At 51.0% G+C, this 27769-nt stretch overlaps 1 protein-coding gene across 1 annotated transcript; it reads right to left on the reverse strand.

Moving 5' to 3' along the window:
* Positions 1 to 1901: 1901 nt before the first annotated feature.
* Positions 1902 to 27632, reverse strand: HCN3 (hyperpolarization activated cyclic nucleotide gated potassium channel 3). Its single transcript, XM_081173509.1, has 8 exons — positions 27031 to 27632; positions 16150 to 16579; positions 12582 to 12743; positions 11098 to 11316; positions 9068 to 9214; positions 7559 to 7799; positions 6573 to 6737; positions 1902 to 5243 (listed from the first exon to the last, which is right to left on the reverse strand). Exons 1-8 carry the CDS (start codon positions 27501 to 27503, stop codon positions 4150 to 4152), a joined length of 2931 nt encoding a protein of 976 aa, XP_081029635.1. The 5' UTR covers positions 27504 to 27632; the 3' UTR covers positions 1902 to 4149.
* Between the last annotated feature and the right edge of the window lie 137 nt (positions 27633 to 27769).

Here is a 27769-nt window from a genome sequence, read left to right on the forward strand (position 1 = left end):
AACCGCCAGAAGGCCCCCAGAGCTGGACCTCAGTGTCCGGGCTGAACGATGGGGGTGGAGACGTTCCTTCAGGTATTCTGGGCCAAGGCCGTTTAGGGCTTTAAAGGTCAGCACCAAATCCAACTCCTGATAGACATTCCCACTACAAACTGCTCCCAAGAAAATAGCAGGGGGCATGGCAGTCAGCAGTGGAAGGAGGGAATTCCCCCTCCAAAAAATTAATAATAATCCTAGCCAATGCCCTGTTGGTTAATCTGCATTTTTTTAAAACCCCAAACCAAACATTCTCTTGTGACTCTGGCTATGTGACTTGAAGGAGAGCTGTAACCATCACTTCCTGCAAGAGTCCAAAGTGGGAGCTGTTATCGCATACAAAAGAAACCAGGAGGACATACCACCTTAGTCTTTTGCTCAGTTTATCCAGGGCTAACTCCTTCCCTCTTGCTCTGTATCCTCAATTGTTAGTTGCTTTTCGATAATTGCACAATGCCCGTAAACATGCATTAAGGGGGAGCATATCCTGCCTCCATAGCTGCTCTTCCTGACAAGGTGTACAAAACAAGGATTCAAGTGTGTTAAGAGGCCAGTCATGTACATTTAGCTTGTCTTGATTACGTGCCCCCAAAGGATGCAGGCACGAGATCACTAACTGAAGATAAAATGCCCCTTAACACACTTCAGTTGCACCTCTGTACTCACAATTCATTATCGGTATACATCCATTTGAAAACACACTCACACACATGGTATTAATCAATTAAAATATTTCGATCAACTGAATTAATTGATCAGCTGCATTTAAAAAAATAGGCTGCAATCCTATACACGCATACCTGGGAGGAAGTCCCAATGAGCTCAATAAAGCTTGCTTCTGAGTGGACCTAGAGTAGAATGATATTTCGATGCAAATTTTGCAGTTGGAAAGTACAATCTTCTTCTAGGAAAGCGACTGCAACAAATGCATGTGTCATCAAAAAAACAAAAACAAAGCAGGGTTGTGTGTTTGTTTCATGAAATTCTATTTTGTTATTCGGGTTATATGAGTAAAATTCAATTTAAAAATACTTTTAAAAAGAACCAAAAGGAAAACAAAGCAGAGCTGTCACTTGATTAAAGAAATATCAGCACAAATCCATCAAATCTGCACAAATCTGCCTCTTTAACACAATAGCTTTGAATAGTAAAAGCTTACTTTGTTTGCTAGGGGGGGGGGTTTCTTCTTAGAGAAGACCCAACTGAAAACCGATGGACCAAAGTGAGTCACACTGTATGGATTTACTGTGAGTAGGTGTAAAGTTGGATACAGTGCTGGTCACAGAAGTTGGCGTTTTAGAATAAGAATTCCCTTCTGACATAAAGAGTAAAAGGGGAGTGCCTCTTTTAAGATAATATTAGTGGGAGCATCCCACCTCTTGAGCATGAGTGTAGAATGGGAATGCCTGTATTGAAATGGAATTAGAATACCGTATTCTTTGCTCTATAAGACTGACTTTTTCCCTCCTAAAAAGTAAGGGGAAATGTGTGTTCGTCTTATGGAGCGAATGCAGGCTGCGCAGCTATGCCAGAAGCCAGAACAGCAAGAGGGATTGCTGCTTTCACTGCGCAGCGATCCCTCTTGCGGTTCTGGCTTCTGAGATTCAGAATATTTTTTTTCTTGCTTTCCTCCTCCAAAAACTAGGTGCGTCTTGTGGTCTGGTGCGTCTTATAGAGCGAAAAATATGGTATTTACTCAGTCCGAAACGTTTAAATCATTTTATCTGATTAATCCAGGGATCAGGAATGTATGTGGTCCTCCACAGCAGCATAGCTGGTCACTCGGGTGCCTGGTGTGGGGGCGTGTCCTGCCCATGGGGGCGGGGCGATCTGCCCATGGAGGCGGGGTGATCCACCCAGGGGGCGGGGCAGAACCTGCAGGCACCTAACCCACCACGTCACTCCTAAAAAGTTCCATGAGCTCAATTTATTATTATTTTTTAAACTTGTTTTGTCACACACACATCCCAGTGATGACACCCAGGGCGGACCGCTCCCCCGCACCCCCTTCCTCCGCCACTGGTCCTCCAGATATTCTAGGACTCCATCTCCCTTCAGCTCCAGACAGCATGGCCAACGCTCAGGGATTGTGGGAGTTGGAGTCCAGCAACACCAGGAGGGCACGGCAGGTTCTCCAGCCCCGGATTAACAGATTGGAGTTTCAGACAAATTCTAATTCATGCTCATTCTATTAGCACAAAGATTTGCACTTGTGCAACAGAACTCTCCCCATGGTTCTTCCCCACTGTGTGTGACCCATGCTATCCCCACATCTACTCCAGGGCTGGGTTAACGTTATCCCCATAGAACAGATTTGTGGTGGGAGGCATGGGGGAGAATGTTCTGTTGCAGAAAAAGAAATCATTGTGCTGACAGAACTTTGGATACAACTGTATACTGTGCACATATATATATGTAAGTATATATGAATGATTTTTTCCCTTGTTGATATGCAGGCAATGTGTGCAGATTTTGTTGATTAATTTACCGGTGAATCATCTAAATCAGATAGGCAAAAGTACCTTCAATCAAGTGACAGAGCTACAGTAAAGGCAACCAGGGAGAAGTAAATAAGTTTCTGGGGCCCTCCCTACAGCCGTTGAATGTGGGTCATCAGCTTCCTGGAACCCCATTCATGCTCTGTTGTCGGTTCTCCTCCAAATCACACTTTCCCCTCCCTGAATCGGGATTTTGAAGGAAGGGAAAGTGTGATTTGAAGGAGAGCATCGTACAGACGACAGAGAATGGACGGAGGCACAAGAAACTGCCTATATACGTTACAACATGGCCGTCTGTCGTGGATGCTTTAGTTGAGATTTCTGCATTGCAGGGGGTTGGACTAGATGACCCTCGGGGTCCCTTCCAATTCTACATTTCTACGATTCTAACATTAGTATGGATGAACTTGTAGTTAATCGGAAGCAGAGGGGGCACGTGCTTTCTAAGGCCACCCTCCCCAGATGGAACTGGGATCGCAATGCCAAGCAGACTCCTCTGAGGAAGTCTACAGTGCAGCCCTGCCAGGTAGGCCTCGATGCCCCTTCAAGTGAGTGGTCCCTGAACCAGTTTGGTTGGGAAGAAGACACAGGGGGTTTATAGGTGTATATAAGGGGCTGCTCCCTATCGCCTGGCCCAGCTGCTAAGTTTATGGCAGTAGTAGCAAGATCAGAATCGGATTTCCAACCCATTGTCTCCGGGACAGAAGAGACGGACAGATGTGGGGGGCAAAGGACTTGGACGGGTGTCCTTCCTTCCCTCTCCCATGGAACCGGGGTTTCTACAGCTACACACACTCTCACAAGACACCTTGAGATCTCATATTGCACAAATTGAGAACGGGGTTGGGGAAGAGAAGAAGACCAGATAAAATATCTCCTTGTTAAAAATATCCCTCAAGGGAGGGGGAGAGACAGGGTACAAGGGGGCACGGCACTCATCCAGGAGTGTCCACAACATTGTCACCGCCCAGCGCTGGACGTCAGAGGCAGATTTTGTGTGGCCGGAGACTTCCGGGACTGTCGTTCGGCCTCCTCCGCATCTCTTCCTTCACGTTCAAAAAGACAGGCTGTGCTGAGGGAACGGGGTGCCCAGACTTTATTGAAAGCGAACCCCTTCTGCTGCCTCTCCTCGCCCCACTGGCCCTGTGGGGGTTTCAATATGGGGCAAAGCCCACACAACCCACCGTCAAGGGCAGGACTGGAAATGGCATGTGTGGAGGCACTAATAGGTCCAAAGTGGGCAGGGCAGAAATGAGGCCCAGGGACGTGTCCCCAACCAAAGGGCAGCTGAGGGGGTTTGCGGCCTGGCTTCCTGCCCCCTGCGGGTGCGACACGGGGCTCGGCGGGTGCCTTTTGGCAAGGAGCTAAGATGGCGGCAGTGGGGAGGTTGGCCTTTCCTTGAGGGAACAGCTCCCTCCCTCTCCAGTCAGTCATGGCTCAGAGACCCCTCAGGCCAACTTTCGAGGCGGACAGCCTGCCCCGAGATAGTGGCGAATTGCCCAAGTACCCGTTTCCTTATCTCTAGACGGTCCTCCTGGCCCCCACACCTGCCCAGGCCTGCCTTTCCTACAGGCTGACCTTTCGACACCAGAAAGTGCATCCCTGGACTCTTGCGGCCTCACATATTGGACGTGAACTTCGCTTTCCCAGTGTCCACGTCGGGGCTGAACGCCACAGAACCTTTGCGGGATGGGGCGGCCGTGTGGCGGGGCGTGGTGGCAGGTGACTGCGGGGTGCTGGGCCCGCTCACGGACCGACTGGACTCCGAAGCGGCCTGCTGGGGCGAAACAGGACGCCTGGCAGCGCTGGGGGCCGGCTTGGCCAGAAGCCCGGGGACCGAAGGAGACGATCGGTACGTCAGGTTCCCGGCCGACTTCCGGGCTTGCTGAGGGGGGCCCATGTCCGTCGGCTGGGTGAGCCGGTTCGGCAAGGAAGGCTGGGAGGCCGAAAGCGGCCTAACATCCTGGGTGAGGCGGCCCGCTGAGAGGCCCTGTGTGCTGCGGTGTTTGACCAGCTGCTGTGGCTGCAGAAACAAGGAGATGTGGGAGCCGGTGGCCCGCGAGAGGCTGTAGTGGAGAGTCCGTCCGGGTGGGATGGCCGCAATGCTCGCCGGCTGCTGCAGGAGCGAGGTGGAGACAGAGGTGCCGCGGGACTTGGAGAGCTGAGGCTGGCTTGGGGCAGCTTCCGCTTTCTGTGTGGGCTGCGGGATGGAGGGTCCGAGAGGAACGCCACGGGGGCCGGTGCTTTCCAAGGGTGATGGGCACTGGACCATAGGGGAGGACGGGGACCCGACCGCCGGCGTCTGTAAGTGGGACTGCGCCCCCGAAGCGGGAGAGCTGACCGAGGAAGGGCGCGAGCTGCCCAAGCTGGGCTGGGAGCGCCGGGGCTGGCGAGGGTATAGGGTGGCGTCGGGGGACAGAGGGCTGGTGACGGAAGAAGGGGGCAGGAAGATGTGAGCCGCGAGGCTCTGCTGGTGCGTCAAGGCAATGGCGACGTTTGTGGTGGCGGCGGCGGTCTGCAGCGGAGCGTGCACCAGGGGCTCCCAGATCACAGCTTTGCCGCTCAGCTCGCGCCCGGCCACCACCGGCTGCAACTCTTGGATGTTGTGCGCCATGTCCTGGTCGTGCTTGACGATCTGCTGGATGATCTCTTGGTTGACGGAGCTGGAGCTGTGTTCGGCACGCTTGCGCAACAGGATGGAGTTCTTCTTACCTGGAGAGACACCGGCGGATGAGCAAAGGGCATAATTTATCATCATCATCATCATCATCATGTCCACGCACAGCAGTGGAAGAGCTTCCACGCTGGGCCTTAAGCAAACACAGCCGCTTTCCACAGTGCCAGAGGCTTGGTCAAGCTACTTTGGGGTGAACTCCGTGCTGGTGGGCAAAGGGCAGAGGGATGAGGGGAGGAGAGGATGGCAGAAATCGAAGGCTGCCTCTTGTTTACAGTAGGCCCATTAGTGGACCAAAGTTAGGTTCATTAGTTTTGATGGGTCTGCTCAGAGTTGGGCTCAGCTGGATAGCAACCCAGAGAGGGTATAACAAACTTAGTTGGTCTCTAAGGTGCTGCTGGAAGGAATTTTTTATTTTGTCTCAACTACGGCAGACCAACACGGCTACCTACCTGTAACTGCAACCCAGAGAGTAAGAGAGAAGGGGTGAAAAGAGAGTGAGAGCGAAGCGAGCAGCAGAGAGAGAGAAGGAGATGGCAAAAAGAGAGGAATTGAGAGGTGTGGCAGAAAGAGGCATATCCTTCAACTCTCCCTGGGACATCTGTTTTTTTCTTGCGAGAGCATGGCACCCCTTTGGGACACTGTGATCTCTTGTACGATTTCGGGCTGTGATTTCCCCCCCGAAAACTTTTTGGGGGCTGCGATCTTGCACTGTGCCTGAAAAAAGTGCTTTTATCAGGGGGCGAAATTGTGGCACAAAATTGTCCACAAAAGTGCCCCAAATGGCTGCCGTGCTTTCATGAATAAAAATGGGAAGGTGCCATCCCATTTTTTTCCTTTGAGGTGTTGGAGGGTATGAAGAGGGAGTGTGTGTGTGTGTGTGTGTGTGTGTGTGTGTGAAAGGGGGGGGAGCAGAAAAAGGGAGAGATAAGCAGGGGGCTTGTTTTTTGCTTCAGAATCAGTGCCTCTGACTTCCCCACAGAGTCCTCCCACCCCCAGGCCAGAAGTGGAGAACCTCAGGTTGAATGCTGGTCTCTAGGGCTCCCTAGAGATTCTTCCCAGGCCACCCCCCAGCACCAGCCCAGCTCCACACCCTCTGTGAGTGTTTTCCCCTGATTGGGATGTGCCTGTGAGCTCTGGTCATGTCTCTTGCTGGTCTGGAGGCATTTTGTGAGTGTCTGTAGAAACCAACCTACTGTACAAACGGCAGAATTTACTTCCATCACTCTGCCCGCTTCTGCCCCCTGGTCCCAGCCTCCACCGGCATGTGTCCTCCAGAAGGCTGCCCAGAAGGGATTGAGGCCCCACCCCTGTCCTAGCCAGTGCATTGGTCCAAGTGACCAATAGCCTCCAGCCACACGTCTCACCTATGCGGTCCAGTCGGTCCATGGCGACGGTTTCAAAGGCCCGGCGCATCATGGGATATTCCTCCAAGACTTCATTGAAATTGTCCACCGAGAGCGAGTAGAGGCGGCAGTAGGTGTCGGCACGCACGCTGGCCGTACGCCGGCCGCGGGTCAGGAGGCAGATCTCTGCAGGGACCAATCGAGGGGATGGGGATCAGGAACAGTTTCAGGTGTTTGCCAGGAGAGGTTTGCACCCTGTCGCTTGATCACCTACGGTGAGCAAGGGTTTCCTCCAGGATAACTCTGGGAGAGGCAGTTTGGGGTGGAGACCTTGTGCATCTATCTTAGGCCCGAACTGTTTCATACTCCTCTACAAAAAGAAGTTACTGGAGCTGACATAAATAGCATGTGTGCAGGGTTTTTTTTGGAGGGGGGGGGACCTGACCCCTTTCAAGCCAACTTGCTCACCCAAACTTTTTCCCTATTTCCCTTTCGGCACTAATTCAGGTAGGTTGCAAAACGGGACCAAAAAGGAGTCCTAACCATTCAGAGCAAGGTCAGAAAGCATTTACCTCTCTCTGATTTGGTTTTGTGATGTTCTCACCTAGCCAAACCTGATTGGTTATTTGGTGCCGTGATGTCATTGTGCTGGCTACGTGATCCCTGATTAGCTGTATGATAGAGCACGGAGAACCTATCAACAGCAAGAACATCAAATTTGCCACACAGCAGCTGCCAAGAATGGAAGGAAATAGGAGCAAATTGGATTAAAACGGTGTGGGTGTTCTTGGTGGGGCTGCAAAATTATTGGCGCTCAGACCTTGAACATCATATATTGCGAGAATGCTGGTTATTGCCTCCACAATTCAGCAACCCCAGTTTGCCAGCCATCTTTAAGCTTGAATTTTGAAAGTGTACATATATTTGAAAAACACAAAGCCATGTTTTGGAGCTTGCTGATTCCTCCCCCCCCCCAAAAAAAAACACCCCTCCTCTCTAAAACATACCCCCAAAGTAGGAACCATCTGAGAGCTTCATTTCTTTGGAGCCTCGAGTCAGGATGCTGACCACGCCGTGTTGGATGAAGAACATCTTTTTGCCCACGGTGCCTTCCCGGATGATGAAGTCCCCCGGCTGGAAGACCTCGAAGCGCAGCTTGGTCAACATGGCCGTCACGAAGTTGGGGTCAGCGTTGGCAAACAGTGGCATGTTGGCCACCAGGTTGCGGCAGTTGAAGTTGATTATTTCCTAAAAGGGGGAGGCAGGGCAGGTCGTAAATCAGAGAGGAAGAAAACCTGCGCATGTGAGAAGAGGGGCTCACAGCACTGACGCTCTCATAGAGCTTGCTTCCACACTGGGTTTCCAGGGGGGCAGGGTGCCCCCAAAGCCCAGCACAGAGCAAGACATGTCTCTATGCCTTCCACTTCCAGCAGCGCTCCAAAAACTCACTCACACAATCTAACCTATGCTCAGGTTATATATATGTGTAGAAAAAAAGGAATATCTTAAAGACCCCACAGTCTCTGTTGACTTTATTCCAAAGAAACAGAACCCTAGGCAAGTGTTGTGTATCTCACTTGTCAAAGTTTAGGTAAAAGGTAAAGGTAAATGGACGCGGGTGGCGCTGTGGTCTAAACCACTGAGCCTAGGGCTTGCCGATCAGAAGGTCGGCGATTCAAATCCCCATGATGGGGTGAACTCCTGTAGCTTGGTCCCTGCACCTGCCAACCTAGCAGTTCGAAAGCACGTCAAAGTGCAAGTAGATAAATAGGTACCGCTCCGGCGGGAAGCTAAACGGCGTTTCCGTGCGCTGCTCTGGTTCACCAGAAGCGGCTTAGTCATGCTGGCCACATGACCCAGAAGCTGTATGCCAGCTCCCTCGGCCAGTAAAGCGAGATGAGCACCGCAACCCCAGAGTCGTCTGCAACTGGACCTAACGGTCAGGGGTCCCTTTACCTTTACCTAAAGGTAAAAGACCCCTGGATCGGTTAAGTCCCGTCAAAGGCGACTACGGGGTTGCGGCACTCATCTCACTTTCAGGCCAAGGGAGCCGGCGTTTGTCCACAGACAGCTTTCCGGGTCATATAGCCAGCCTGACTAAACCGCTTCTGGCACAACAGGACACCGTGATGGAAACCAGAACGCACGGAAACGCAGCTTACCTTCCCGCCAGAGCGGTACCTATTTATCTACTTGCACAGGTGTGCTTTCGAACTGCTAGGTTGGCAAGAGCTGGGACAGAGCAACGGGAGCTCACCTTGTCACAGGGATTCGAACCGCTGACCTTCTGATCAGCAAGCCCAAGAGGCTCAGTGGTTTAGACCTGCGTCCCACTGTCAGAGACTGAGGCACATACAACAACATGAGTTTGTTCAATTAAGACTTTCCCCCCTTAGCTTATATGGGTGCTGTTTTCCAGTGAAGATGTGTGGATCCCCTTTTCCAGATCCCTGTTCCCCAACCTTGACCACCCCTCCCTCTCCCTCTCCAAAGATGGGTGCTGCCCAGGTACGTACCTCTTTGAGAGGCTCGCTTAGCTCCCCCAGGATGTTCTCCTCATCAAACATCTTGCCTTGGTAACGATGTTCATAGTACTCGTGGATCCGTTGGCGTGTGTCTCCCGGCAGCTTGTGGAAGGACATGTATTGCTCCACTTGCTTGTACTAGGAGGAGAGACGAGGGGAGAAGAAAATCAGAGGAGCGCAGATGGAGCAGGCCAGAGGCCCAACTTAGTCCAATGTTCTACTCTTGTGGGAATGTTCAGGGAGGCAGGAGAGGATATATTGTTTATTAATATCCTTCCCAACTTGCACTAGCAAGTTCCTTTACTTAGCAGAGTTTTACATTCCCGGGTAGCTGGTTGCAGGCTTGCGTAAGCCTTTCACTATTATACAATTCAGTATTGAATTGTATGTTCCTGGTAAATTCCTTTTTATCCCTCTTAAAAGAATAAACACGCCACAATCTTGTTTAAAGTACAGTCATACCTCGGGTTGAAGTTGCTTCAGGTTGAGCGTTTTCGGGTTGCGCTCCATGGCGACCCGGAAGTAATGGAATACGTTACTTCCAGGTTTCGCCGCTCGCGCATGCGCAGACGCTCAAAATGACATCACATGCATGCGCAGAAGCGGTGAATTGCAATGCACAGACGCAGGGTGCGTTCGCTTCAGGATGCGAACTGGGCTCTGGAACGGATCCCGTTCGCATCCAGAGGTACCACTGTATATAAAAAGTAGTTTACTCACATTCAGTTCACAGTTGACAGACTTAGTTACAAAGTATATACATGTGGATCTATCCCATATGGCAGTGTTCCCCAACCTTGGGCCTCCAGCTGTTTTTGGACTACAATTCCCATCATCCTTGACCACTGGTCTTGCTAGCGAGGGATGATGGGAGTTGTAGTCCAAAAACAGCTGGAGGCCCAAGGTTGGGGAACACTGCCATATGGGGATAATCCCAGTGTCCTCTGTTGGCTGAGAGCCAACAGAGCATATCTAGTTAAAAAGCTGCTCCAACGATGGAGGAAGTCAGAGAGAGAGAGAGAGAGTGCTGCGTGCTTTGTCCTTTTGTTACCTGGACAGGTAAGGTCACGCCCACCTCTAATCACATGCAAAGGAAGTATGTCCCACTCCAGGAGGAAACAGGAAGTTCCGACTGGCTGAATCAAACATCCCCTTGCATGTCTACTCTAGGAAAACAAGGAATGTTGTACTTGACTGCTATTTATGTATCACTTCCCACAGCTCTCGTGGTGGCCAACAAGATGCCTCATTGGTGCAGGACCCGAGTGCAACAGCAACTCTCCCCACTTCTGGGGAATTGAACAGGGGAGACAAATTGTGGCCCTTGTGGCTAAAAGCCAGGTGATCTGTTCCAGGATCCTGCTCTCGCCCGTAGGAGAATCTCACAAGCCACAGCAACTCTCCCTGCTTGGGATTCCCGGCAACTTCAGAGGCATACTGCCTCCGACAGAGGACACAGAAAATAGTCGTTGTGGCTAGCAGCCATTGATAGCTGAATGTGTCTAATCCTCTTGCAACAAGCTGCTGCTACACCTTGTGGCAAAGAGTTCCACAGGTGAACTATGCCTTGCATGAATATCTACTTCCTTTAGTCAGTCCTGAATCTTCCACCATTCATGGGAAGTTGCCCTCGACTGACTCTGGGATCCATCTAGCTTAGTACTGTCTGCACTGACTGGCAGAAGCTCTCCAGGGTTTTGGGGAGCGTTCTCTCTGCCATTCCTACCTGGAGATGCTGGGGACCGAACCTTGGGACCTTTCCATGCATAGCATGCACTCCACCACTGAGCTACGCCCCTTTCCCTTAAAGATTCTAAGGTCCTAGTCCTCATTGTTCTGAATAAAAGACCTGATTAAATAGGAGCATGGACTGAGTCAGACCCCTTGCTCCAACTACGCTGACTATTCCTGCATTGCATGGCAACTCTCAGCTTCCGGCCTGCTTTGAAACTGACCGACGAGGTGAGCCTTGCAAGACACCAGGTCCTCCACAAGCAAAACTGGGCGACCCTGCAGCTCACCTTCTCCTGGTACTGGCGGCGAGAGGAGTCCAGTGACTGGATGAGGGCGGTGGCATGGCCGATGAACATGGCGTAGCAGGTGGCCCCCACGATCATGCTCAGCATCGTGAGCCAAACGTCCGTCATGCCCTCAGGAGCCTGCTGCCCGTACCCGATGCACAACATGTGGCTCATGGCCTTGAAGAGGGCGTGAGAGTACTGCTTGCCCCACGAGTCATTCTGTGGGGCAGAGAAAGAAGCGGGCTTCAGCGCAGGCTAGTTGTTGGTGTGCACATTTGTGGAGGTGGGAGCAGTCTTACCTGCACAGGTCCATTGAAGCAGCCATTTCTGGTCAGTATGGTTACCTAGGGTGACCACAGAGATCACCTCCAAGTGACCACACACTTTGATTTTTATTTTATTTTTTTAAACCCATTTCTTCTCATCGTTCTCGAACAGGGTTTCCCAAACTTGGACCCCCAACTGTTTTCGAACTACAATTCCCATCATCCCGGACCACTGGTCCTGCTAGCTAGGAGTTGTTGTCCAAAAACAGCTGGAAACCCAAGTCTGGGAAACTCTGTTCTAAAATTATGGGCTCAAAGTAAAGTTAAAATTCAGAAGGGTGATGTGGCCAGAGGTGCTTTGACCATATATCAGCTAGAACAGTGTCTCCCAAACTGGAGTCCCCAGCTGTTTTGGGACTGCAGTTCTCATCATCCCTGATCACTAGCCTTTCTAGATATGGATGATGGGAGTTGTAGTCAGCTGGAAACCCAAGTTATGGGCTGGTTTAAAGGCTGGTTTAAATAGGAAGCAACCTTACACTGATACGATACGATACGACGATACGATACGATACGATACGATAATCTTTATTGTCATTGTCCAATACAGAACAACAAAATTGAAAATCTACATCAGACATTCATAAACCAACAAGCCTGCTATCCCAGCTATCCCAGCCTGGTTAGCCCTCTAAATATCCCATAATTAAATACAATATGTTCCCATAGAGACTACCTTACACTGCGTTTAAAACCAAAATTGCATTTGAATAGAAACTGTTTCTCAGGCGCAGTGGCGTAGCGTGGGGGGTGCAGGGGGTGCCGGCCGCACTGGGCGCAACATCTGGGGGTTAGGGTTAGGGGGCGCAAATCCATGGGTTAGGGGGCGCAAATTACTTGCCTTGCCCCGGGTGCTGACAACCCACGCTACGCCACTGCTCAGGCGGCTAGTCCTAGTCTTTATAACCCTGTACCTTCTTTCAGAAGGCAGAAGCTGAAAGAGATCATTTCCGGGGTGTGCACTATCCTGCGCTATCTGCCGCTTTCTTATGGCACCTGGAAGCATAGATTTGATCCAAGGTAGTGCCTGGCGTGCTCCGGTCCATGGGGTCACAAAAAGCTGGACACAACTAAACGACTAAACAACAACAACAAGGGCCTCTACCTGTCTTAAGCTGGCTCTGCCTGTTTATAGGAATGCCGTGGAGGGGCCCTTACCACCATGTGGTTGATGGAGACCCAGCAGTCCTCAGGGAAGTCCTGAAGCATGGGGACCAGGAACTGGAGACAGCCGTCCCAATGGCAGAGAAGGAGCATCATCCCAATGAGGTTGAAGATCCGCACGACCGCGCTCGCCAGGTCATAGGTCATGTGGAAGATCTGGACAAGAGGAGAGAAAGCCGGGACAGACCGTGAGAGGAGAGACAGAGGCTGCCTGGGGTGTCCTTTGGCTGCATGACCCTAAACGGCCTCGGCCCAATATACCTGAAGGAGCATCTCCACCCCCATCGTTTGTCCTGGACACTGAGATCCAACACCGATGGCCTTCTGGCGGTTCCCTCGCTGGAAGAAGCAAAGCTACAGAGAACCAGGCAGAGGGCCTTCTCGGTAGTGGCACCCGCCCTGTGGAACGCCCTCCCACCAGATGTCAAAGAGATAAACAACTACCTGGTTTAGAAAACATCTGAAGGCAGCCCTGTTCAGGGAAGTTTTTAACGTGTGATATTTTTAATCTTTGTTGGAAGCCGGCCAGAGCGGCTGGGGAAACCCAGCCAGATGGGCAGGGTACAAATAAATTATTATTATTATTATTATTATTATTATTATTATTATTATTATTACCATGAGAGTGGACCACTTGTTTGGGTTTTGGTCTCACTTTAAATACGCTCATTGTTTTTAATTATCTTATGTGTGAATAACCTTGAGACGGTGGTTTAGAAGGCAATTAACAAATTAATTGTAACCACCACAGCAATAATAATACACATCCGTGGAGCTTCATGGAACAGATACCTCTAGGGGAGTTTGGGCTTGGGTGAGCTCACAAAAGTGCGATATTTCCCTTAGGAAATGAGAAAGATGCTTCCTGCCAGGCCTAATCTGGATTTTATCTTTTTAAAAAAAGTTTAGTTGTTTCTAGCTGTTTGTTTTTATTAATGACGATTTAATCGCCTTATTCATCTTTTGCAAAATGTTCTAAGCTTTTATTACAATCAAGTGGTATGTAAATCTTGTGATGGGCGGTGGGGGGATCTTGATTATTTCATTAATTCAGGACGCCAGAGGATTGTGTGAATCATAGCCCAGCAACAACCAGAGCGCATCATCATCATCATTATTATTATTATTATTATTATTATTATTATTATTATTATTATTATTGAGTTTATACCTGGAGGTCTCAGGGCGGTTCACAGAAAAGATCACAACATATATAATCAGAATAAAAACAACAACCCAATAATAGCCCCCCCCCCCAGAAAAGAGCCACATTTTAAAAGGGTATAGGATGTCAAACAGATCAACCAAAAACCTGGTTAAAAAGGAATGTTTTTGCCTGGTGCCTAAAGGTGTGTAATGAAGGTGGCAGGTGAACTTCTCTGGGGAGAGCATGCCACAGGCAGGGAGCCACTGCAGAGAAGGCCCCGTTCTCGTGTTGCCACCCTCCAGACCTCTCAAGGAAGGGGCACACGAAGGAGGGACTGAGAAGGTGATCTCAGAGTCTGGGTAGGTTCATACAGAAAGAGGCGGTCCTTGAGGTATTGCGCCGTTTAAGGCTTTATAGGTCAAAACCAGCACTTTGAATTGGGCCCGGAATCTAATTGGTAGCCAGGTCAGTCATACCTCGGGATAAATACACTTCAGGATAAGTACAGTGGTACCCCGCAAGACGAATGCCTCGCAAGACGGAAAACCCGCAAGACGAAAGGGTTTTCTGTTTTGGAGGCGCTTCGCAAGACGAATTTCCCTATGGGCTTGCATCGCAAGACGAAAGCCCATAAGGAAATGCTGGCGGTCGGGAGCAAAGACTTTCGCCCACAGCCGGCCTTCAGAAGAGGACCTCTTCTGAAGGCCGGCGGGGGGCAAAAGTCTTTGCTCCCCACCGCCTGCCTTCCCCCCGCCTGCCCCGGGCGATCTTAAAATGCTGGCGGGCGGGAGCGAAGCGTTCGCTGCCGACCCCCAGCATTTTAAAATCTCCCCGTGTCCCGGGGAGGTTTTAAAATGCTGGGGGTCGGCAGCCCGACCCCCAGCATTTTAAAATCTTCCCGGGACAAGGGGAGATTTTAAAATGCTGGGGGTCGGCAGCGCTTCGCTCCCGACCCCCAGCATTTTAAAACGCTGTTCCGAAGGGGGGGCGGGGACATCTGCCCCAGCCGCCCCACTTCAGAAAGCTGTTCCGAAGTGGGGAGGGGGGGCGGGGACACCTGCCCCAGCCGCCCCACTTCGGAAAGCTGTTCCGAAGTGGGGCGGGGGGGCAGGGACACCTGCCCCAGCCGCCCCACTTCGGAAAGCTGTTCCGAAGTGGGGAGGGGGGGCGGGGACACCTGCCCCAGCCGCCCCACTTCGGAACGTTGTTCCGAAGTGGGGAGGGGGGGCGGGGACACCTGCCCCAGCCGCCCCACTTCGGAAAGCTGTTCCGAAGTGGGGCGGGGGGCGGGGACACCTGCCCCAGCCACCCCACTTCGGAAAGCTGTTCCGAAGTGGGGCGGGGACACCTGCCCCAGCCGCCCCACTTCGGAAAGCTGTTCCGAAGCGGGGAGGGGGGGCGGGGACATTTTAAGATCGCCCCGGACAGCGGAGAAGTCCTCCGCTGTCCCAGGGTTTTTTAAAATGCTGGGGGTGGGAAGAAAAGCCCTTGTGTCCCCCCCCCCCAGCCTTCAGAAGAGGTCGGGGGACAGACTGTTCCCGGACCTGGTCTGAAGTCGGTTTCCCTAGGAACGCATTAATTGATTTTCAATGCATTCCTATGGGAAACCGTGCATCGCAAGACGAAAAAACCGCAAGACGAAGAGACTTGCGGAACGAATTAATTTCGTCTTGCGAGGCACCACTGTATTTTCGGGTTGCACTCCGCAGCGACCTGGAAGTAACGGAGCGCGTTACTTCAAGGTTTCGCTGCTCACGCATGCGCAGACGGTCAAAATGACGTCACGTGCATTCGCGGAAGCCGCATCTTAAGTTCTGTTCAGGATGTGAACGCGGCTACGGAACAGATCCCGTTCACATCTAGAGGTACCACTGTACATGAACGGCCTCGGTCCTGTATACCTGAAGGAGCGTCTCCACCCCCATCGTTCTGCCCGGACACTGAGATCCAGCGCCGAGGGCCTTCTGGCGGTTCCCTCATTGCGAGAAGTGAGGTTACAGGGAACCAGGCAGAGGGCCTTCTTGGTAGTGGCGCCCACCCTGTGGAACACCCTCCCTTCAGATGTGAAGGAAATAAGCAACTATCCTATCTTTAAAAGACACCTGAAGGCAGCCCTGTTAGGGGAAGTTTTTAATATTTAATGCTATACTGTTTTTAACACTTGATTGGGAGCCGCCCAGAGTGGCTGGGGAAACTCAGCCAGATGGGCGGGGCATAAATAATAAATTATTATTATTATTATTATTATTATTATTATTATTATTAAACCAAAGGCAGCCCGATCAGGCTACATACAGACGGCCATGGGTTGTTGGTAAAGTGGGAGGCCTATCAAGCCCAACCTGGTGGGCCACCATACTTTTGCATCTACCTTGGCTGGAGTCACATGGTGCAGTGGTCCTGATGTTGACTCACCTCCTCCCACTGGTGGATGTAACGGATGAGGCGGGAGAGGCGCAGGAGGCGCAGGAGGCTGAGGATCTTGGTGAAGCGGACGATGCGCAGCGCCCTCGCCGTCTTGTAGACGTCGGAGTCCACCTGGGTCTCCAGGTCCACGATGAGGAAGATGTAGTCGACGGGGATGGAGGAGACAAAGTCCACCAGGAACCAGGTCTTAAGGTACTTCATCTTGATGGTGTGAGGGTCCAGGATGATCTCGGTGTTGTCTTCCACCACGATGCCCGTGCGGAAGTTCAAAACCAGGTCGGCCAGGAAGAAGGTGTCTGAGAGGACGTTGAAGACGATCCATGGAGGGGTGTTCTCGTCCTTGAAAAACGTGATGCCCACGGGCAAGATGATGAGGTTGCCAACCATGAGAAGCAACATGATCAAGTCCCAGTAGAACCTGCAAAGGGAGTAGAAGCAAGCGCACTTCGTCACAGCAAGAAAGGAAAGAGGGTCTGCCAGAATATTCTTGGAGGGTTTGGGGTAAATTACATACACAAACACTCCAAGTGTCCCTATTTTCCAGGGGCAGTCCCAGATTTACTGAAGCTGTTCTGGTTTATGATTTAATCCGGGAATGCCCCGCTTTTCCTTTGGACGTCCCTATTTTCACTGGAGGAATGTTGGAGAGGACGGTAGGATGTCCCTATTTTCATCGGAGAAATGGCGGAGGGTATGGAATAGGACTTTTTTCAGCCAGAACTCAGTTCCAGCGCCTCTCAGGGGGGGTGCTATTCATGGGCGTAGCCAGGATTTTTGTTGGGGGGGGAGGCTTTTGTGGGGGGGGCAGAACCTCAGTTAGCTTTGAATTTTTATCAATTTTTATTGCTTGGGGGGCAGCTGCCCCCTCTTTACTACACCCATGGTGCTATTGCCATTCTAAGAGAATGAGGGAGGTGTTCGTGGTGAGTTTCTTTTTCTAGAAAAATAGCATTGGACGTCCCTATTTTCATCGGAGAGATGTTGGAGGGTATGTGTACATGGCAGTATCAGAAACTCAGATACATAAGCTGGTTGACAAATAGCGCCTTAAAACCTAGTTTACAGTCACCACAATGGAATATCTCGGTGCCCTTTCTTTTTTTTACACTGCAATTTATCGATGTTATTAATTTCATTTCTATACTGCCTCTGCACTGGCACGGCCTATTTACGATTGGTGTGTACTGGCACCTATTTTATTCCCCCCCCCCAAAACCCACTGGTATTAGCAGTAGTAATAACAACAATAGCAGCAGCAGGTTCAAATTTGCTTTATTTCTATAAATTTGCTTTAAATTCTATAAATTTGCTTCCGAAAAGCCACCCTCCAGGCACAAGGGAGGGGTATCAACAGGTCTGGGGGAACCCCAAGGTTTACAGAAGGACCCTCCATTAAAGGGGGGGAGCCTAAAAGAGGAGGGGACTCAAATGTGGACTGAGCATGCTCAGTGGTCACAAATTGTGGACTCTACCACAGGTGGAGTGGAAAGCAGAAGGGAGAAAGGAACGGAGTATGTGGGAAAGGCTATGGCTGGCTAAAACCCTGAACAGAAGCACTCCATCCCTTTTGTTGTGGGTCGTTTCTAAGCTCCTGATTCCTTTTCTGTGAGAGAGCGTGCTCCCTCTCCCCAGACTGGGATGCTAGGAGGTAGTGATTATGCAGTGGAGTGGCAAATGCACTCTGGACGTGCTCAGAGGCACCCTACCTGACCTTATACTTGTTTCATAGGTTTCTGATGCTCTGCCCAAGCCCTGAAGCTGCATTTGCAGGGCTCTGGCGTTCCTGCTCTCGTGAGATTTTTCTCCAGTCTTATCCTCTCCTTTCTTAACTCTTCTGAGTCACAAGGATTGGACAGGATGGGTACGCAGAGGGGAATCAAAGGAATAGCATTTCCCTGGACCTTCACTGCTCTTCATCAAAAGCGTAAACCAGGGGTCAGCAAACTTTTTCAGCGGGGGGGCGGTCCACTGTCCCTCAGACCTTGGGGGGGGCGGACTATATTTTTTTGGGGGGGGGAATGAACGAATTCCTATGCCCCACAAATAACCCAGAGATGCATTTTAAATAAAAGCACACATTCTACTCATATAAAAACACGCTGATTCCCAGACCATCCACGGGCCGGATTGAGAAGGTGATTGGGCCAGATCCGGCCCCCAAGGCCTTAGTTTGCCTACCCATGGCGTAATCAATCAGTCAGCCTATAGATCACAGAAATAAAAAGAAAGAAAGGCTTGTCATTCACAGCCATTTATCCAAGGGAGCTTTCTTTGTGAATTACAATCTCCATCTGCCAGTTGGCTTTTCGTTTTTTGTTAAGGGCTCAGAGAATTAATACATAGAGAAGCCATGTGTTTATTGACCAAAGATCATTACGCGATCAACAACGCTTAATCCTATTTCATGTCTCATCCTAAGGAGAAGGTCAAAAGCCTTTGCCCTGTAACATACCATCTGTCGAAGATCGATGAACAAGGCCTGGAGACAATGAGAATTCCTCTACGCTGAGCGGAGTGAGCAAAGGATTATGGGAGTCAAGCCAAGCCTTTCTCTCCATTGCTCTTATAATGTCAAGGTTCTCCTAGTGGGTGATAAGACCTGATCTAACTTAGAAACTGATAAAAGAGGAATTTTCCGTGGCGCTATGGGTTAAACCACTGAGCCTAGGACTTGCCGATCAGAAGGTTGGCGGTTCCAATCCCCGTGACAGGGTGAGCTCTCGTTGCTCGGTCCCTGCTCCTGCCAACCTAGCAGTCTGAAAGCACGTCAAAGTGCAAGTAGATAAATAGGTACTGCTCCGGCGAGAAGGTAAACGGCGTTTCCGTGCGCTGCTCTGGTTCACCAGAAGCGGCTTGGTCATGCTGGCCACATGACCCGGAAGCTGTACGCCGGCTCCCTCGGCCAGTAAAGCGAGATGAGCGCCGCAACCCCAGAGTCGGTCACGACTGGACCTTATGGTCAGGGGTCCCTTTACCTTTACCTCTCCTAGTGGGTGACAAGACCTGATCTAACTTAGAAACTGATAAAAGAGGAATTTCCCCTTAATATTGTCTGATTCCCAGAAACCCTCAGGGGAAGTGTTTCCCAGCAAGGAGGGTGCACTGTTGGAAGAAGTTTATCCCGTTGAATATCTCCTGTTAAAAGCAGAGAGCCTTTTTCACCATCTCAGGACACCCCTGACTTTTTCTGAGAGGGTAGAAATCCACACTGAAAAACAACCCCAAGATTGTGCAGCCAGAAAGCTGCCTTATAAAAATAAAGAGCAGAAGTGTTTGTGTGCGTGTGTTGTTAGGATTCTTGGTCCATGCTTGCAGTCATGAGATTGTTGTCTATCACACGACAGTGTATGTTTTCATTCCACCGTGTGGGAAGTGACGGAGACAGGATGTTTTGGTATTACTGTGTTTCCGTGATGTAGGACTACTGTCCTTTGCTCTTTCCCTTTGCTGTCTGATGAGAAGGAGGAAGGAGCTAAGTCAGAATGCTCCAAGTGTATTGTATGTAAATAAACGTAGTTCAGCCAAAATGCTGTGCTACTGAGTCTGTTACGCAAACTGCTATACACTCTGCAGGATCCTAAAGCGTGCTAATGCCTTTTGGTATCCGTCGCTGTGATGTTCAGGCTGGAGAAAGCTTTTGAAGCTCCCGAACGACTGAGAAAGTTATTTTTTTGGTCATAATCAGTGCTATTTTTCTAGAAAAAGAGGTGCTGGAGTTCACCATGAACTTTTCCCTTGTTTTCTTAGAATGGCAATAGGGTCCACTTGAGAGCTGCCAGAGCTGAGCTCCAGTGAGCTCTGGCTGAAATAAATAAATAAAAGCACCCTGGTCACAATGGAAATGGTTTGGTTATTAATGGGGAAAGTAATTTAGATTTCCTTTTAAATATTACACACTGCAACAAAATGGTGCTGTCTAGAGCGAAGCTCTTAAGGCCCCAGTCACCCCGTTCCGTTCTCTCCCACCAACGTTCTGCTGCGACCTTCTGGCAAATGCAAGGAACTGCACTCAGCACTTAAAACATCCACCCAAAAGTTCCAAGGTGACCCGAAGGTCACCTTGAACAGTCTGCAGTTGAGCTGAGGTGAGTGAACCAAGGAACAGAGCTAGTAAAAATGCTGGGAATAGTCCTTGCAGATTGGAAGCCACCCCCAGCCTTCTGGTGAAGGATGAGCTCATTTTCGCAGGCCCTAGAATTTTCCGCTCAGATGACTTTTTCGCAGGTTCCCTTTTGCAGGGTTGCCTTGAGCTGGCAGACTGAGACTGCTGCTGTGGGATTCCCTTCTCGGTGCCAACTAAACCCCCAGTTCCCTTTTGGCAATTCCCAGGTTCCTGCAGTGCCAGATGCCAGGGAGGCAAGTGTCTCTTACTGGTACCCTGGGCATCCGTTGCTCAGATAGGAGAATGACTCTTTGGTGCAAATTCCAAAGAGCACCGTAACCCCAGAGTCCAGTCACAACTGGACCTAATGGTCAGGGGTCCCTTTACCTTTACCTACTTGCTATTATATATAAAAAACTTGCTTGTTTCTTCTTTTTCATCCCCAACTATTTTGCCCCAAAAGGCAGCTCACATTGACTCTGGTTTGTGAGAAATCACTGTGTGTGTGAATTGGTTCCTGATCTCTATTGACATGTGAACACATCTGTTGCTCAGGGTGTGCCAAATACGGAAATCTTCAAGCTGTTAAATACAGAGAGCAGCGAGGAGACCGAGGGAAGCAGGCCGCATGTATTTTCACATGGCCACAAATTTGTTATGCAAACACAAGATGGGCAATCATTCTGGTGCGAAACCTGGCAGCCCGACAATTGCAGCGCCTTCCTGTTTTCAAACCACCAACATTCTAGCCCTCAGGCTTTTGGAGTCAAACTTTGAAAGAGATTTCACCTTCCACTCCACTGCTGACCAAGCCTTTAGCCTGTGGCCCTCCAGAAATTGTTAGACTCCAATTCCCATCAGACCCAGCCAGTGCAGCCTAGGATCAGGGATAATGGAAGCTGTAGTCCAAAGACATCTGGTGAGCTAGCGGTACGCTTGCAGCATTAGAGAATCATTCCTGTGCCTTTAGCAGGGGTGGGGGGCCTTTTAAAAGGGGAGGGTCATATTCCCTTCTGGGTGTCATGGACTGGCTGGAGGCACCAGCTGGGGAGCCCCCATGGGAAGAAGACTCAGAGCCAGGGGGTTGGTGGCAGGATGGTGATGAGTAGTCAGAAGGAGAGAACTGGGAGCAGGAGGTGTGGGAAGCTGAAGAGGCAACAGGGTTTGGTGAGCAGGAAGAGGCTGTGTCAGAGAGCAGTTCAGAACGAGAGGCAGAAGCGGAGGCTGGAGAGGAGGGGGGCCAAGAGGCAGAGATCAGACAGGCTGCCGAAGAAGCCAGGGAGTCTCCTCTTCCTGCGAAGGGCAGCTCCCCTCCCTCCCCAGTCTCCCAGAACTGAGTGGCAGCAGTTCTCCGGGGTTTTAGACAGAGAACATCCCCAGCCCTACAGGAGATGCTAGGGATTGAATCTGAGGCTATCTACACGCAGAGAGAGAGCTCTGCTATAGAGCTATCCTTCCACAGCATCATCCTTGACTGTCTGTTTGCTGGGCACTCTCCATACTACCCTGTACCTCCAAGGTGCAGAATTTGTGGCCCTCCATATGTTGCTGGCAGGGCTGGATTTAGGTCTGATGAGGCCCTTATATGTCCAGCTGTCCTTTCTCAACGACAAATTGTCGCTGTTTTTTTGTGTTGAATATATGCTATATGGTAATTTATGGACCTAATAGGTATCTAAAGCCATTTGCACAGAACAAAATATGTATTTTTTTAAAAGTAATTGTTGAACTGAAATCCGGAATGGATTAAATTTGAGAACCAAGGTACCATTGTATATAGAAATGAGCAAACCAGTGATATTTTAGGGAGCAGGCTAGCAGACAGAGCCCATTACTTACAACTCCTTACAACTCTATGACCATTGGACATGTTGGCTGGGGCAGATGGGAGTTGGAGTCCAACAATGTCTTGAATGCAACAGGTTCCCCTAACTACATGCAAAGTTTGATTTTTTAAAAACACTTTACAACCTTCCTCTAAGACAGGGTTTCCCAAACTTGGGTCTCCAGCTGATTTTGGACTACAACTCCCATCAGCCCTGGCTAGCAAGACCAGTCATTAGGGATGATGGGAACTGTAGTCCAAAAAACAGCTGGAGACCCAAGTTTGGGAAACTCTGCTCTATGAGTTCATGGTAGCCAGCAGGACACACACACACCCTGTTTCACCTTCACAGTAACCCTGTGAAGTAGGCCAAATTGAGAGATCGTGATTGGCCTGAGGCCACCCAATGGGCTTCACAAGTTAAGCAGGCATTTGAACCCGGTCCCTGCCCAGAAAAGGGAGGCTGGTCCATGAGGGCAAATGGAGCAGTGCCCCACCAAGCTCAGTTTGCCCTCAGCCAGTGCCCCACCTGTGGCCTCCTTACCTACATCCAGTCAATAATAATAATAATAATAATAATAATAATAATAATAATAATAATAATAAATAATTTTATTTATACCCCGCCCTCCCCAGCCAAGACTGGGCTCAGGGCAGCTAACACCAGGTATAAAAACAACTGATTAAAATACAACTTAAAAACAAGATTAAAATACAACATTAAAATGCAGCCTCATTTCAGCAGAAACTCAAATCAAAAACTTTTTGGGGATGAAAACATCAAATCTTCACCAAGGCTAACTATCCAGACTGGTCCTACGTGGGCCAGAAAAAGTCCCCAAATAGGAGTTCCAACACAGAAGGAGAAAGGAAAAAAGAAAGAGGGGGAGGGAATCAAATTGACTCCAAGCCAAAGGCCAGGCGGAACAACTCTGTCTTACAGGCCCTGTGGAAAGAAATCAGATCCTGCAGGGCCCTGGTCTCATGAGGCAGAGCGTTCCACCAGGCAGGAGCCAATGTTGAAAAGGCCCTGGCTCTGGTTGAGGCTAATCTGACTTCCTTAGGGCCCGGGACCTCTAGGGTGTTGCTATTTATGGACCTTGAGGTCCTCCGCGGTCCCATAGGTATGAGGGTCCTAGGCCGTGGTCCTAATCCTAGGTCCATGGGGGTGGTTCTGCCTGTCAGCTTCCTCCACCTTCTTAGTCTCGTGTTGCTCCTTGTAGGGGGAAAGAGGAGGAGGGTGGGACAAAACTAGAATCTAGAATTAGCTGGCTCCTCTGCCTGCCACCGGCTCTGGCGCCACCTGCTGTTCAGCTCCCTGCCTTCCACTCCACCAGCTGAAAGGGGCCTCAGCCACCACTGGCTCTAACCTTCTGGGAGGTTAAAAGGAGATTGCATGTTCTGACAAGTAGGAAAGAGCCTGGCACTCAGCCACAAAATGTAAGTGAATTACAAAGATGTTAGTCACTTCACAATAGTCACCTCTCCATCCCCACATAAACACTGTGCTCCTAGCTATCGGCTCGTTTTTGTCATCAGCCTAAGCCTGGGATAAGCGACACGGGTGGCGCTGTGGGTTAAATCACAGAGCCTAGGACTTGCCGATCAGAAGGTCGGTGGTTCAAATCCCCGCAACGGGGTGAGCTCCCATTGCTCGGTCCCTGCTCCTGCCAACCTAACAGTTCGAAAGCACATCAAAGTGCAAGTAGATAAATAGGTACCGCTCCGGCAGGAAGGTAAACGGCATTTCCATGCGCTGCTCTGGTTCGCCAGAAGCGGCTTAGTCATGCTGGCCACGTGACCCGGAAGCTGTACGCCGGCTCCCTCAGCCAATAAAGCGAGATGAGCGCTGCAACCCCAGAGTTGGCCACGACTGGACCTAATGGTCAGGGGTCCCTTTACCTTTAAGCCTGGGATGGGGGAACATTTTCCTTGGGAAGGTCCGTATTGGCTCACAGTAAAGCTTCCGGTGGGACTGCATGCCAGACAAAAGCACTCGAGGGGAATATGAAGCAGGGCTGCTGAGAGGTGTGGCCTAGGAAGAGGGGTGTGGCTTGGGGATACAGAGAGAGCCCAAGGGGCCAGACAGGCTGCATCGGGGCCGGAGGTGGGCGTGGCCTGGAACAAAAGTGGGCGGGGCAATGGAGGTGACAATTGGCTTTTGTACAATATGGTTTGAATTTCCTTAGATAAATGGCCCTGTTGATCACACCTAACCCGGACACGGGTGTTTTCGTATAAACTGCAGATGAGAAGCAGTAATCGTCTATGTTCGACGAACTTGAGTTTTTCCCAAAATCTGTCTCGTGATATCAAATCAAAAGCAGATTTAAAATCTATAAAGGCTGAATAAAGGGATCCTCCTTTTTTTGAGGTACATTTTTCCACAAGGAGTACTAAGCCTTGATCTATGGTTGACCAATATGCCCTGAAACCAGCTTGTGCTTCTGTAAGCACATGTTCTTGCTCCATGCAGTCCACAAGTTTAGCCACTCAGAGGTCAGAAGCTTCTACACACACACACACACACACACACACACACACACACACACTTTTCTTTCTCTCCTCCAACATCCACCCATGCAAGCAAGAAGCACTCAAAGGTTCAATCCAGCCAGGCCAAAATATCTGAGGAGGGTGTTTGACAGCATAGCTGAGAGGCACGGCTTAGGGAGAGGGTCCGGGGGCCGCATAGAGAGGCCTGGAGGGCTGCATTTAGCTCCTGAGCCTGAGGTTTTCCTCACCTGGCCTAGTCTCTTCAAGGACAGTCCTGCAACCCTTTAAAAAGAGGAAGATGTCTTGTAACAAGTCAGATTGTTGATCTATCTAGCTCAATGCTATCAGTACTAACTAGTAGGCATTCTCTAAGATACCTGAAGGATCATCTCCACCCCCATTGTCCAGCCTGGACACTGAAGTCCTGCTCCCAGGGCCTTCTGGAGATTCCCTCACTGCGGAAAGTGAAGTTGCAGGGAAGCAGGGAGAGGGCCTTCTGTGGAGCAGCCTCCCACCAAGTGTCAAGGAGATAAACAACTACCGTATTGGCCTGAATATAAGCCTCACTTTCCCCCCGAAATCCAACTGTGAAAAGTTAAAGTGTGGCTTAAATTCACAACCTTACAAAAATTGGGTTCTACGATACCGCTGCTGAAACAGACATACGGTAAAACGGAACGTGTGTGAGTGCCTGCGGAATTTTAAGGGAGTGGCTTATATCTGGGTATTGTCTTTTTTATTTCCCCCCCTTGAATTTTAAAGGTGTGGCTTATCTGCGGGTGCGGCTTATATTCAGGCCAATTCAGTATATGACCTTTTGCAGACATCTGAAGATAGCCCTGTATTGGGAAACTTTCAATGTCTGGTGTATTATGTGTTCTTTTATAATCTGTTGGAAGCTGCCCAGAGTGGCTGGGGAAACCAAGTCAGGTGGGCTGGGTACAAGTCGTTGTTGTTGTTGTTGTTGTTGTTGTTGTTGTTGTCTTAATTTGGAACCTGTGACATGCAAAGGATACCAAACAGCCTCGGCCCTGTATACCTGAAGGAGGGTTTTCACCCACATTGTTCACCTTGAACACTGAGATCTAGCTCTGAACATCTTCTGACAGTTTCCGCTCTGCGAGAAGTAAAGTTACAGGTAACCAGGCCGAGGGCCTTCTCTGTAGTGGCACCCACCCTGTGGAGCGCCCTCCTGTCAGATGTCAAGGAGATAAGTAACTATTCAACCTTTAGAAGACATCTATAGGCAGCCCTGTATAGGGAAGTTTTCAACGTTTAATGCTTTATTATGCTTTTGTATATACCGGAAGCTGCCCAGAGTGGCTGGGGTGACCCAGTCACATGGGAAGGGTACAGATAATGAAATTATTATCCTTAAAGGATGTTTTACCACTGAGCTATGATCCTTTCCCCTGAAGGATTCCTCTGCCTAGGGACCCATGACAGACAGGCGGGAGGACATAGGAATGTGCCTTACACTGAGTCAGACCATTGGTCCATGTACCTCAGTGCTGTGTACACTGACTGGCAGTGCCTCTCCAAGATTTCAGACAGGACTACCTAGAGATGCTGCCAGAGACCTTCTGCAGGCAAGGCAGATGCTCTGACCACAGAACTACAGTCTCTGTTTGCAGGCTCCCCTCACAGCCCCCTTAACCTTCAATTTACATCCACAGCAAGAGCTGGGGTCCGCATTTGCATTTACCAAGGGCCAACACAGATTGGTTAATTGGGACGCATGGCATGGGCAAGGCCCAGGTGGCACACACAGACCGGTCAAGGAGGAATTTAAGACCTTTGCTTTCCTGCAGGCAGGATGTGAAATGAGAGCACCTGGTCTGGTGGATCAGGGATGACTCACTCCCCCGTCCCGTCCCCCTTCGCTCCTCCCACCTTTTTAATAGTGGGGATAATTCGGAATCTGTCCTGGGAGTTTTACTGTAAACTGAATGGCAGGAGATATAAATAGAACGAATAAATGAATAAGTAAACAACGGGGAGACGTGGGCCAAATAGCCCTGGGAAGGAGGGCTGGCCCTGTTGCTTCAAGAATATATGTCTCTCTCTCCTTCCCCCGCCCCCTTTTCGCCTTGCAAGGAGAGGGGGGGGGTGCTAAAGAGAAGTTGGTGAGGGTAATGTTGTGGAAGAGGCCGATGACGCCATGAATGCGCCCAGCGCTTTATTTTAAGAGCAGCTCGCCAAAAGCCCCCGCCCCGAGGACAGCCCAAAGCAAACCACCACCGTCTGGCCCTTCAGACGGCCTGGGCGAGTGCAGCTTGCAAGCGAGAGAGATTCAGGACCTCGGACAGCGCCGCGCGCCCCCGCTCTGATTTCCCACGACCCGGTTGGTGGGTCCTTCTTCCAGGGCGCACCCACCTCCACCCCCGCTGAGCAGTGGGTCCCTGGGGTGGGGGTGCCCGAAGCCCACCCCCTCCGGCGCGCTCACCTGAAATCGCTGTAGGGATGGATGATCCAGTACCCGACCGACTTGACCCTCTGCTGCTCGATCTCCACCGCCTTGTGGCTGCCGAACATGCGGAGCGAGAACTTGTTGACGGCCGGCTGCAGCATGGCGCCCAGCTGCCGCTGCACGAAGGTGCCCTCGGGGCCGTCGGGGCTGGCGGTGGCGGCAGCCGCGGACGCGATGTCGGCGGCCACGATCTGCTCGGCCACGGTGGCCGGCGCCATCTCCGCTTTGCTGGGGGCCGCCGAGCCTTTCCGGGTGGGGGGCTCCGACCTGCCGTCGTGGGGCTGGCAGCCCGACCTGGATCCGCCCGGGGGCCTCCCCGCGGCCTCGCCGTCCATCACGGGCGGCGGCGGCGGCGGCGGCGCCTTAGGACGAGGGTCGGGGGGCCCCTGGAGCGGCCGGCGCGCCCCCTCGTGGGGCTCGGCGGCGTCCATGGCGCTCGTCGTCGTCATCGTCCCTTTAGGCGGGCGCCTTTCCTTCAGATGCCCTTGCCCGGGCGGCCCCGCTGCCCTCTCTCCGAGGGCGCATCCCCTCGCCCGCCCCGCTCGGGCCCGGCTCCAGCGGGGAGGAGGGCGCGCACAGCCTGGACGGGCGGGCGGTTGGGTGGGGCGCGCGGAGAGGCGGCAGGCGGGTCAGGGGGGCCCGGGGCGCGCATCAAGGGCGAGGCTGGCGTCCAGCAGCCTCAGCTGGGTCCGGGGATCGAGGGGGTACCTCGCAT

This window comes from Podarcis bocagei, assembly GCF_964188305.1.
Source record: "Podarcis bocagei genome assembly, chromosome: 16".
Classification (NCBI taxonomy): domain Eukaryota; kingdom Metazoa; phylum Chordata; class Lepidosauria; order Squamata; family Lacertidae; genus Podarcis; species Podarcis bocagei.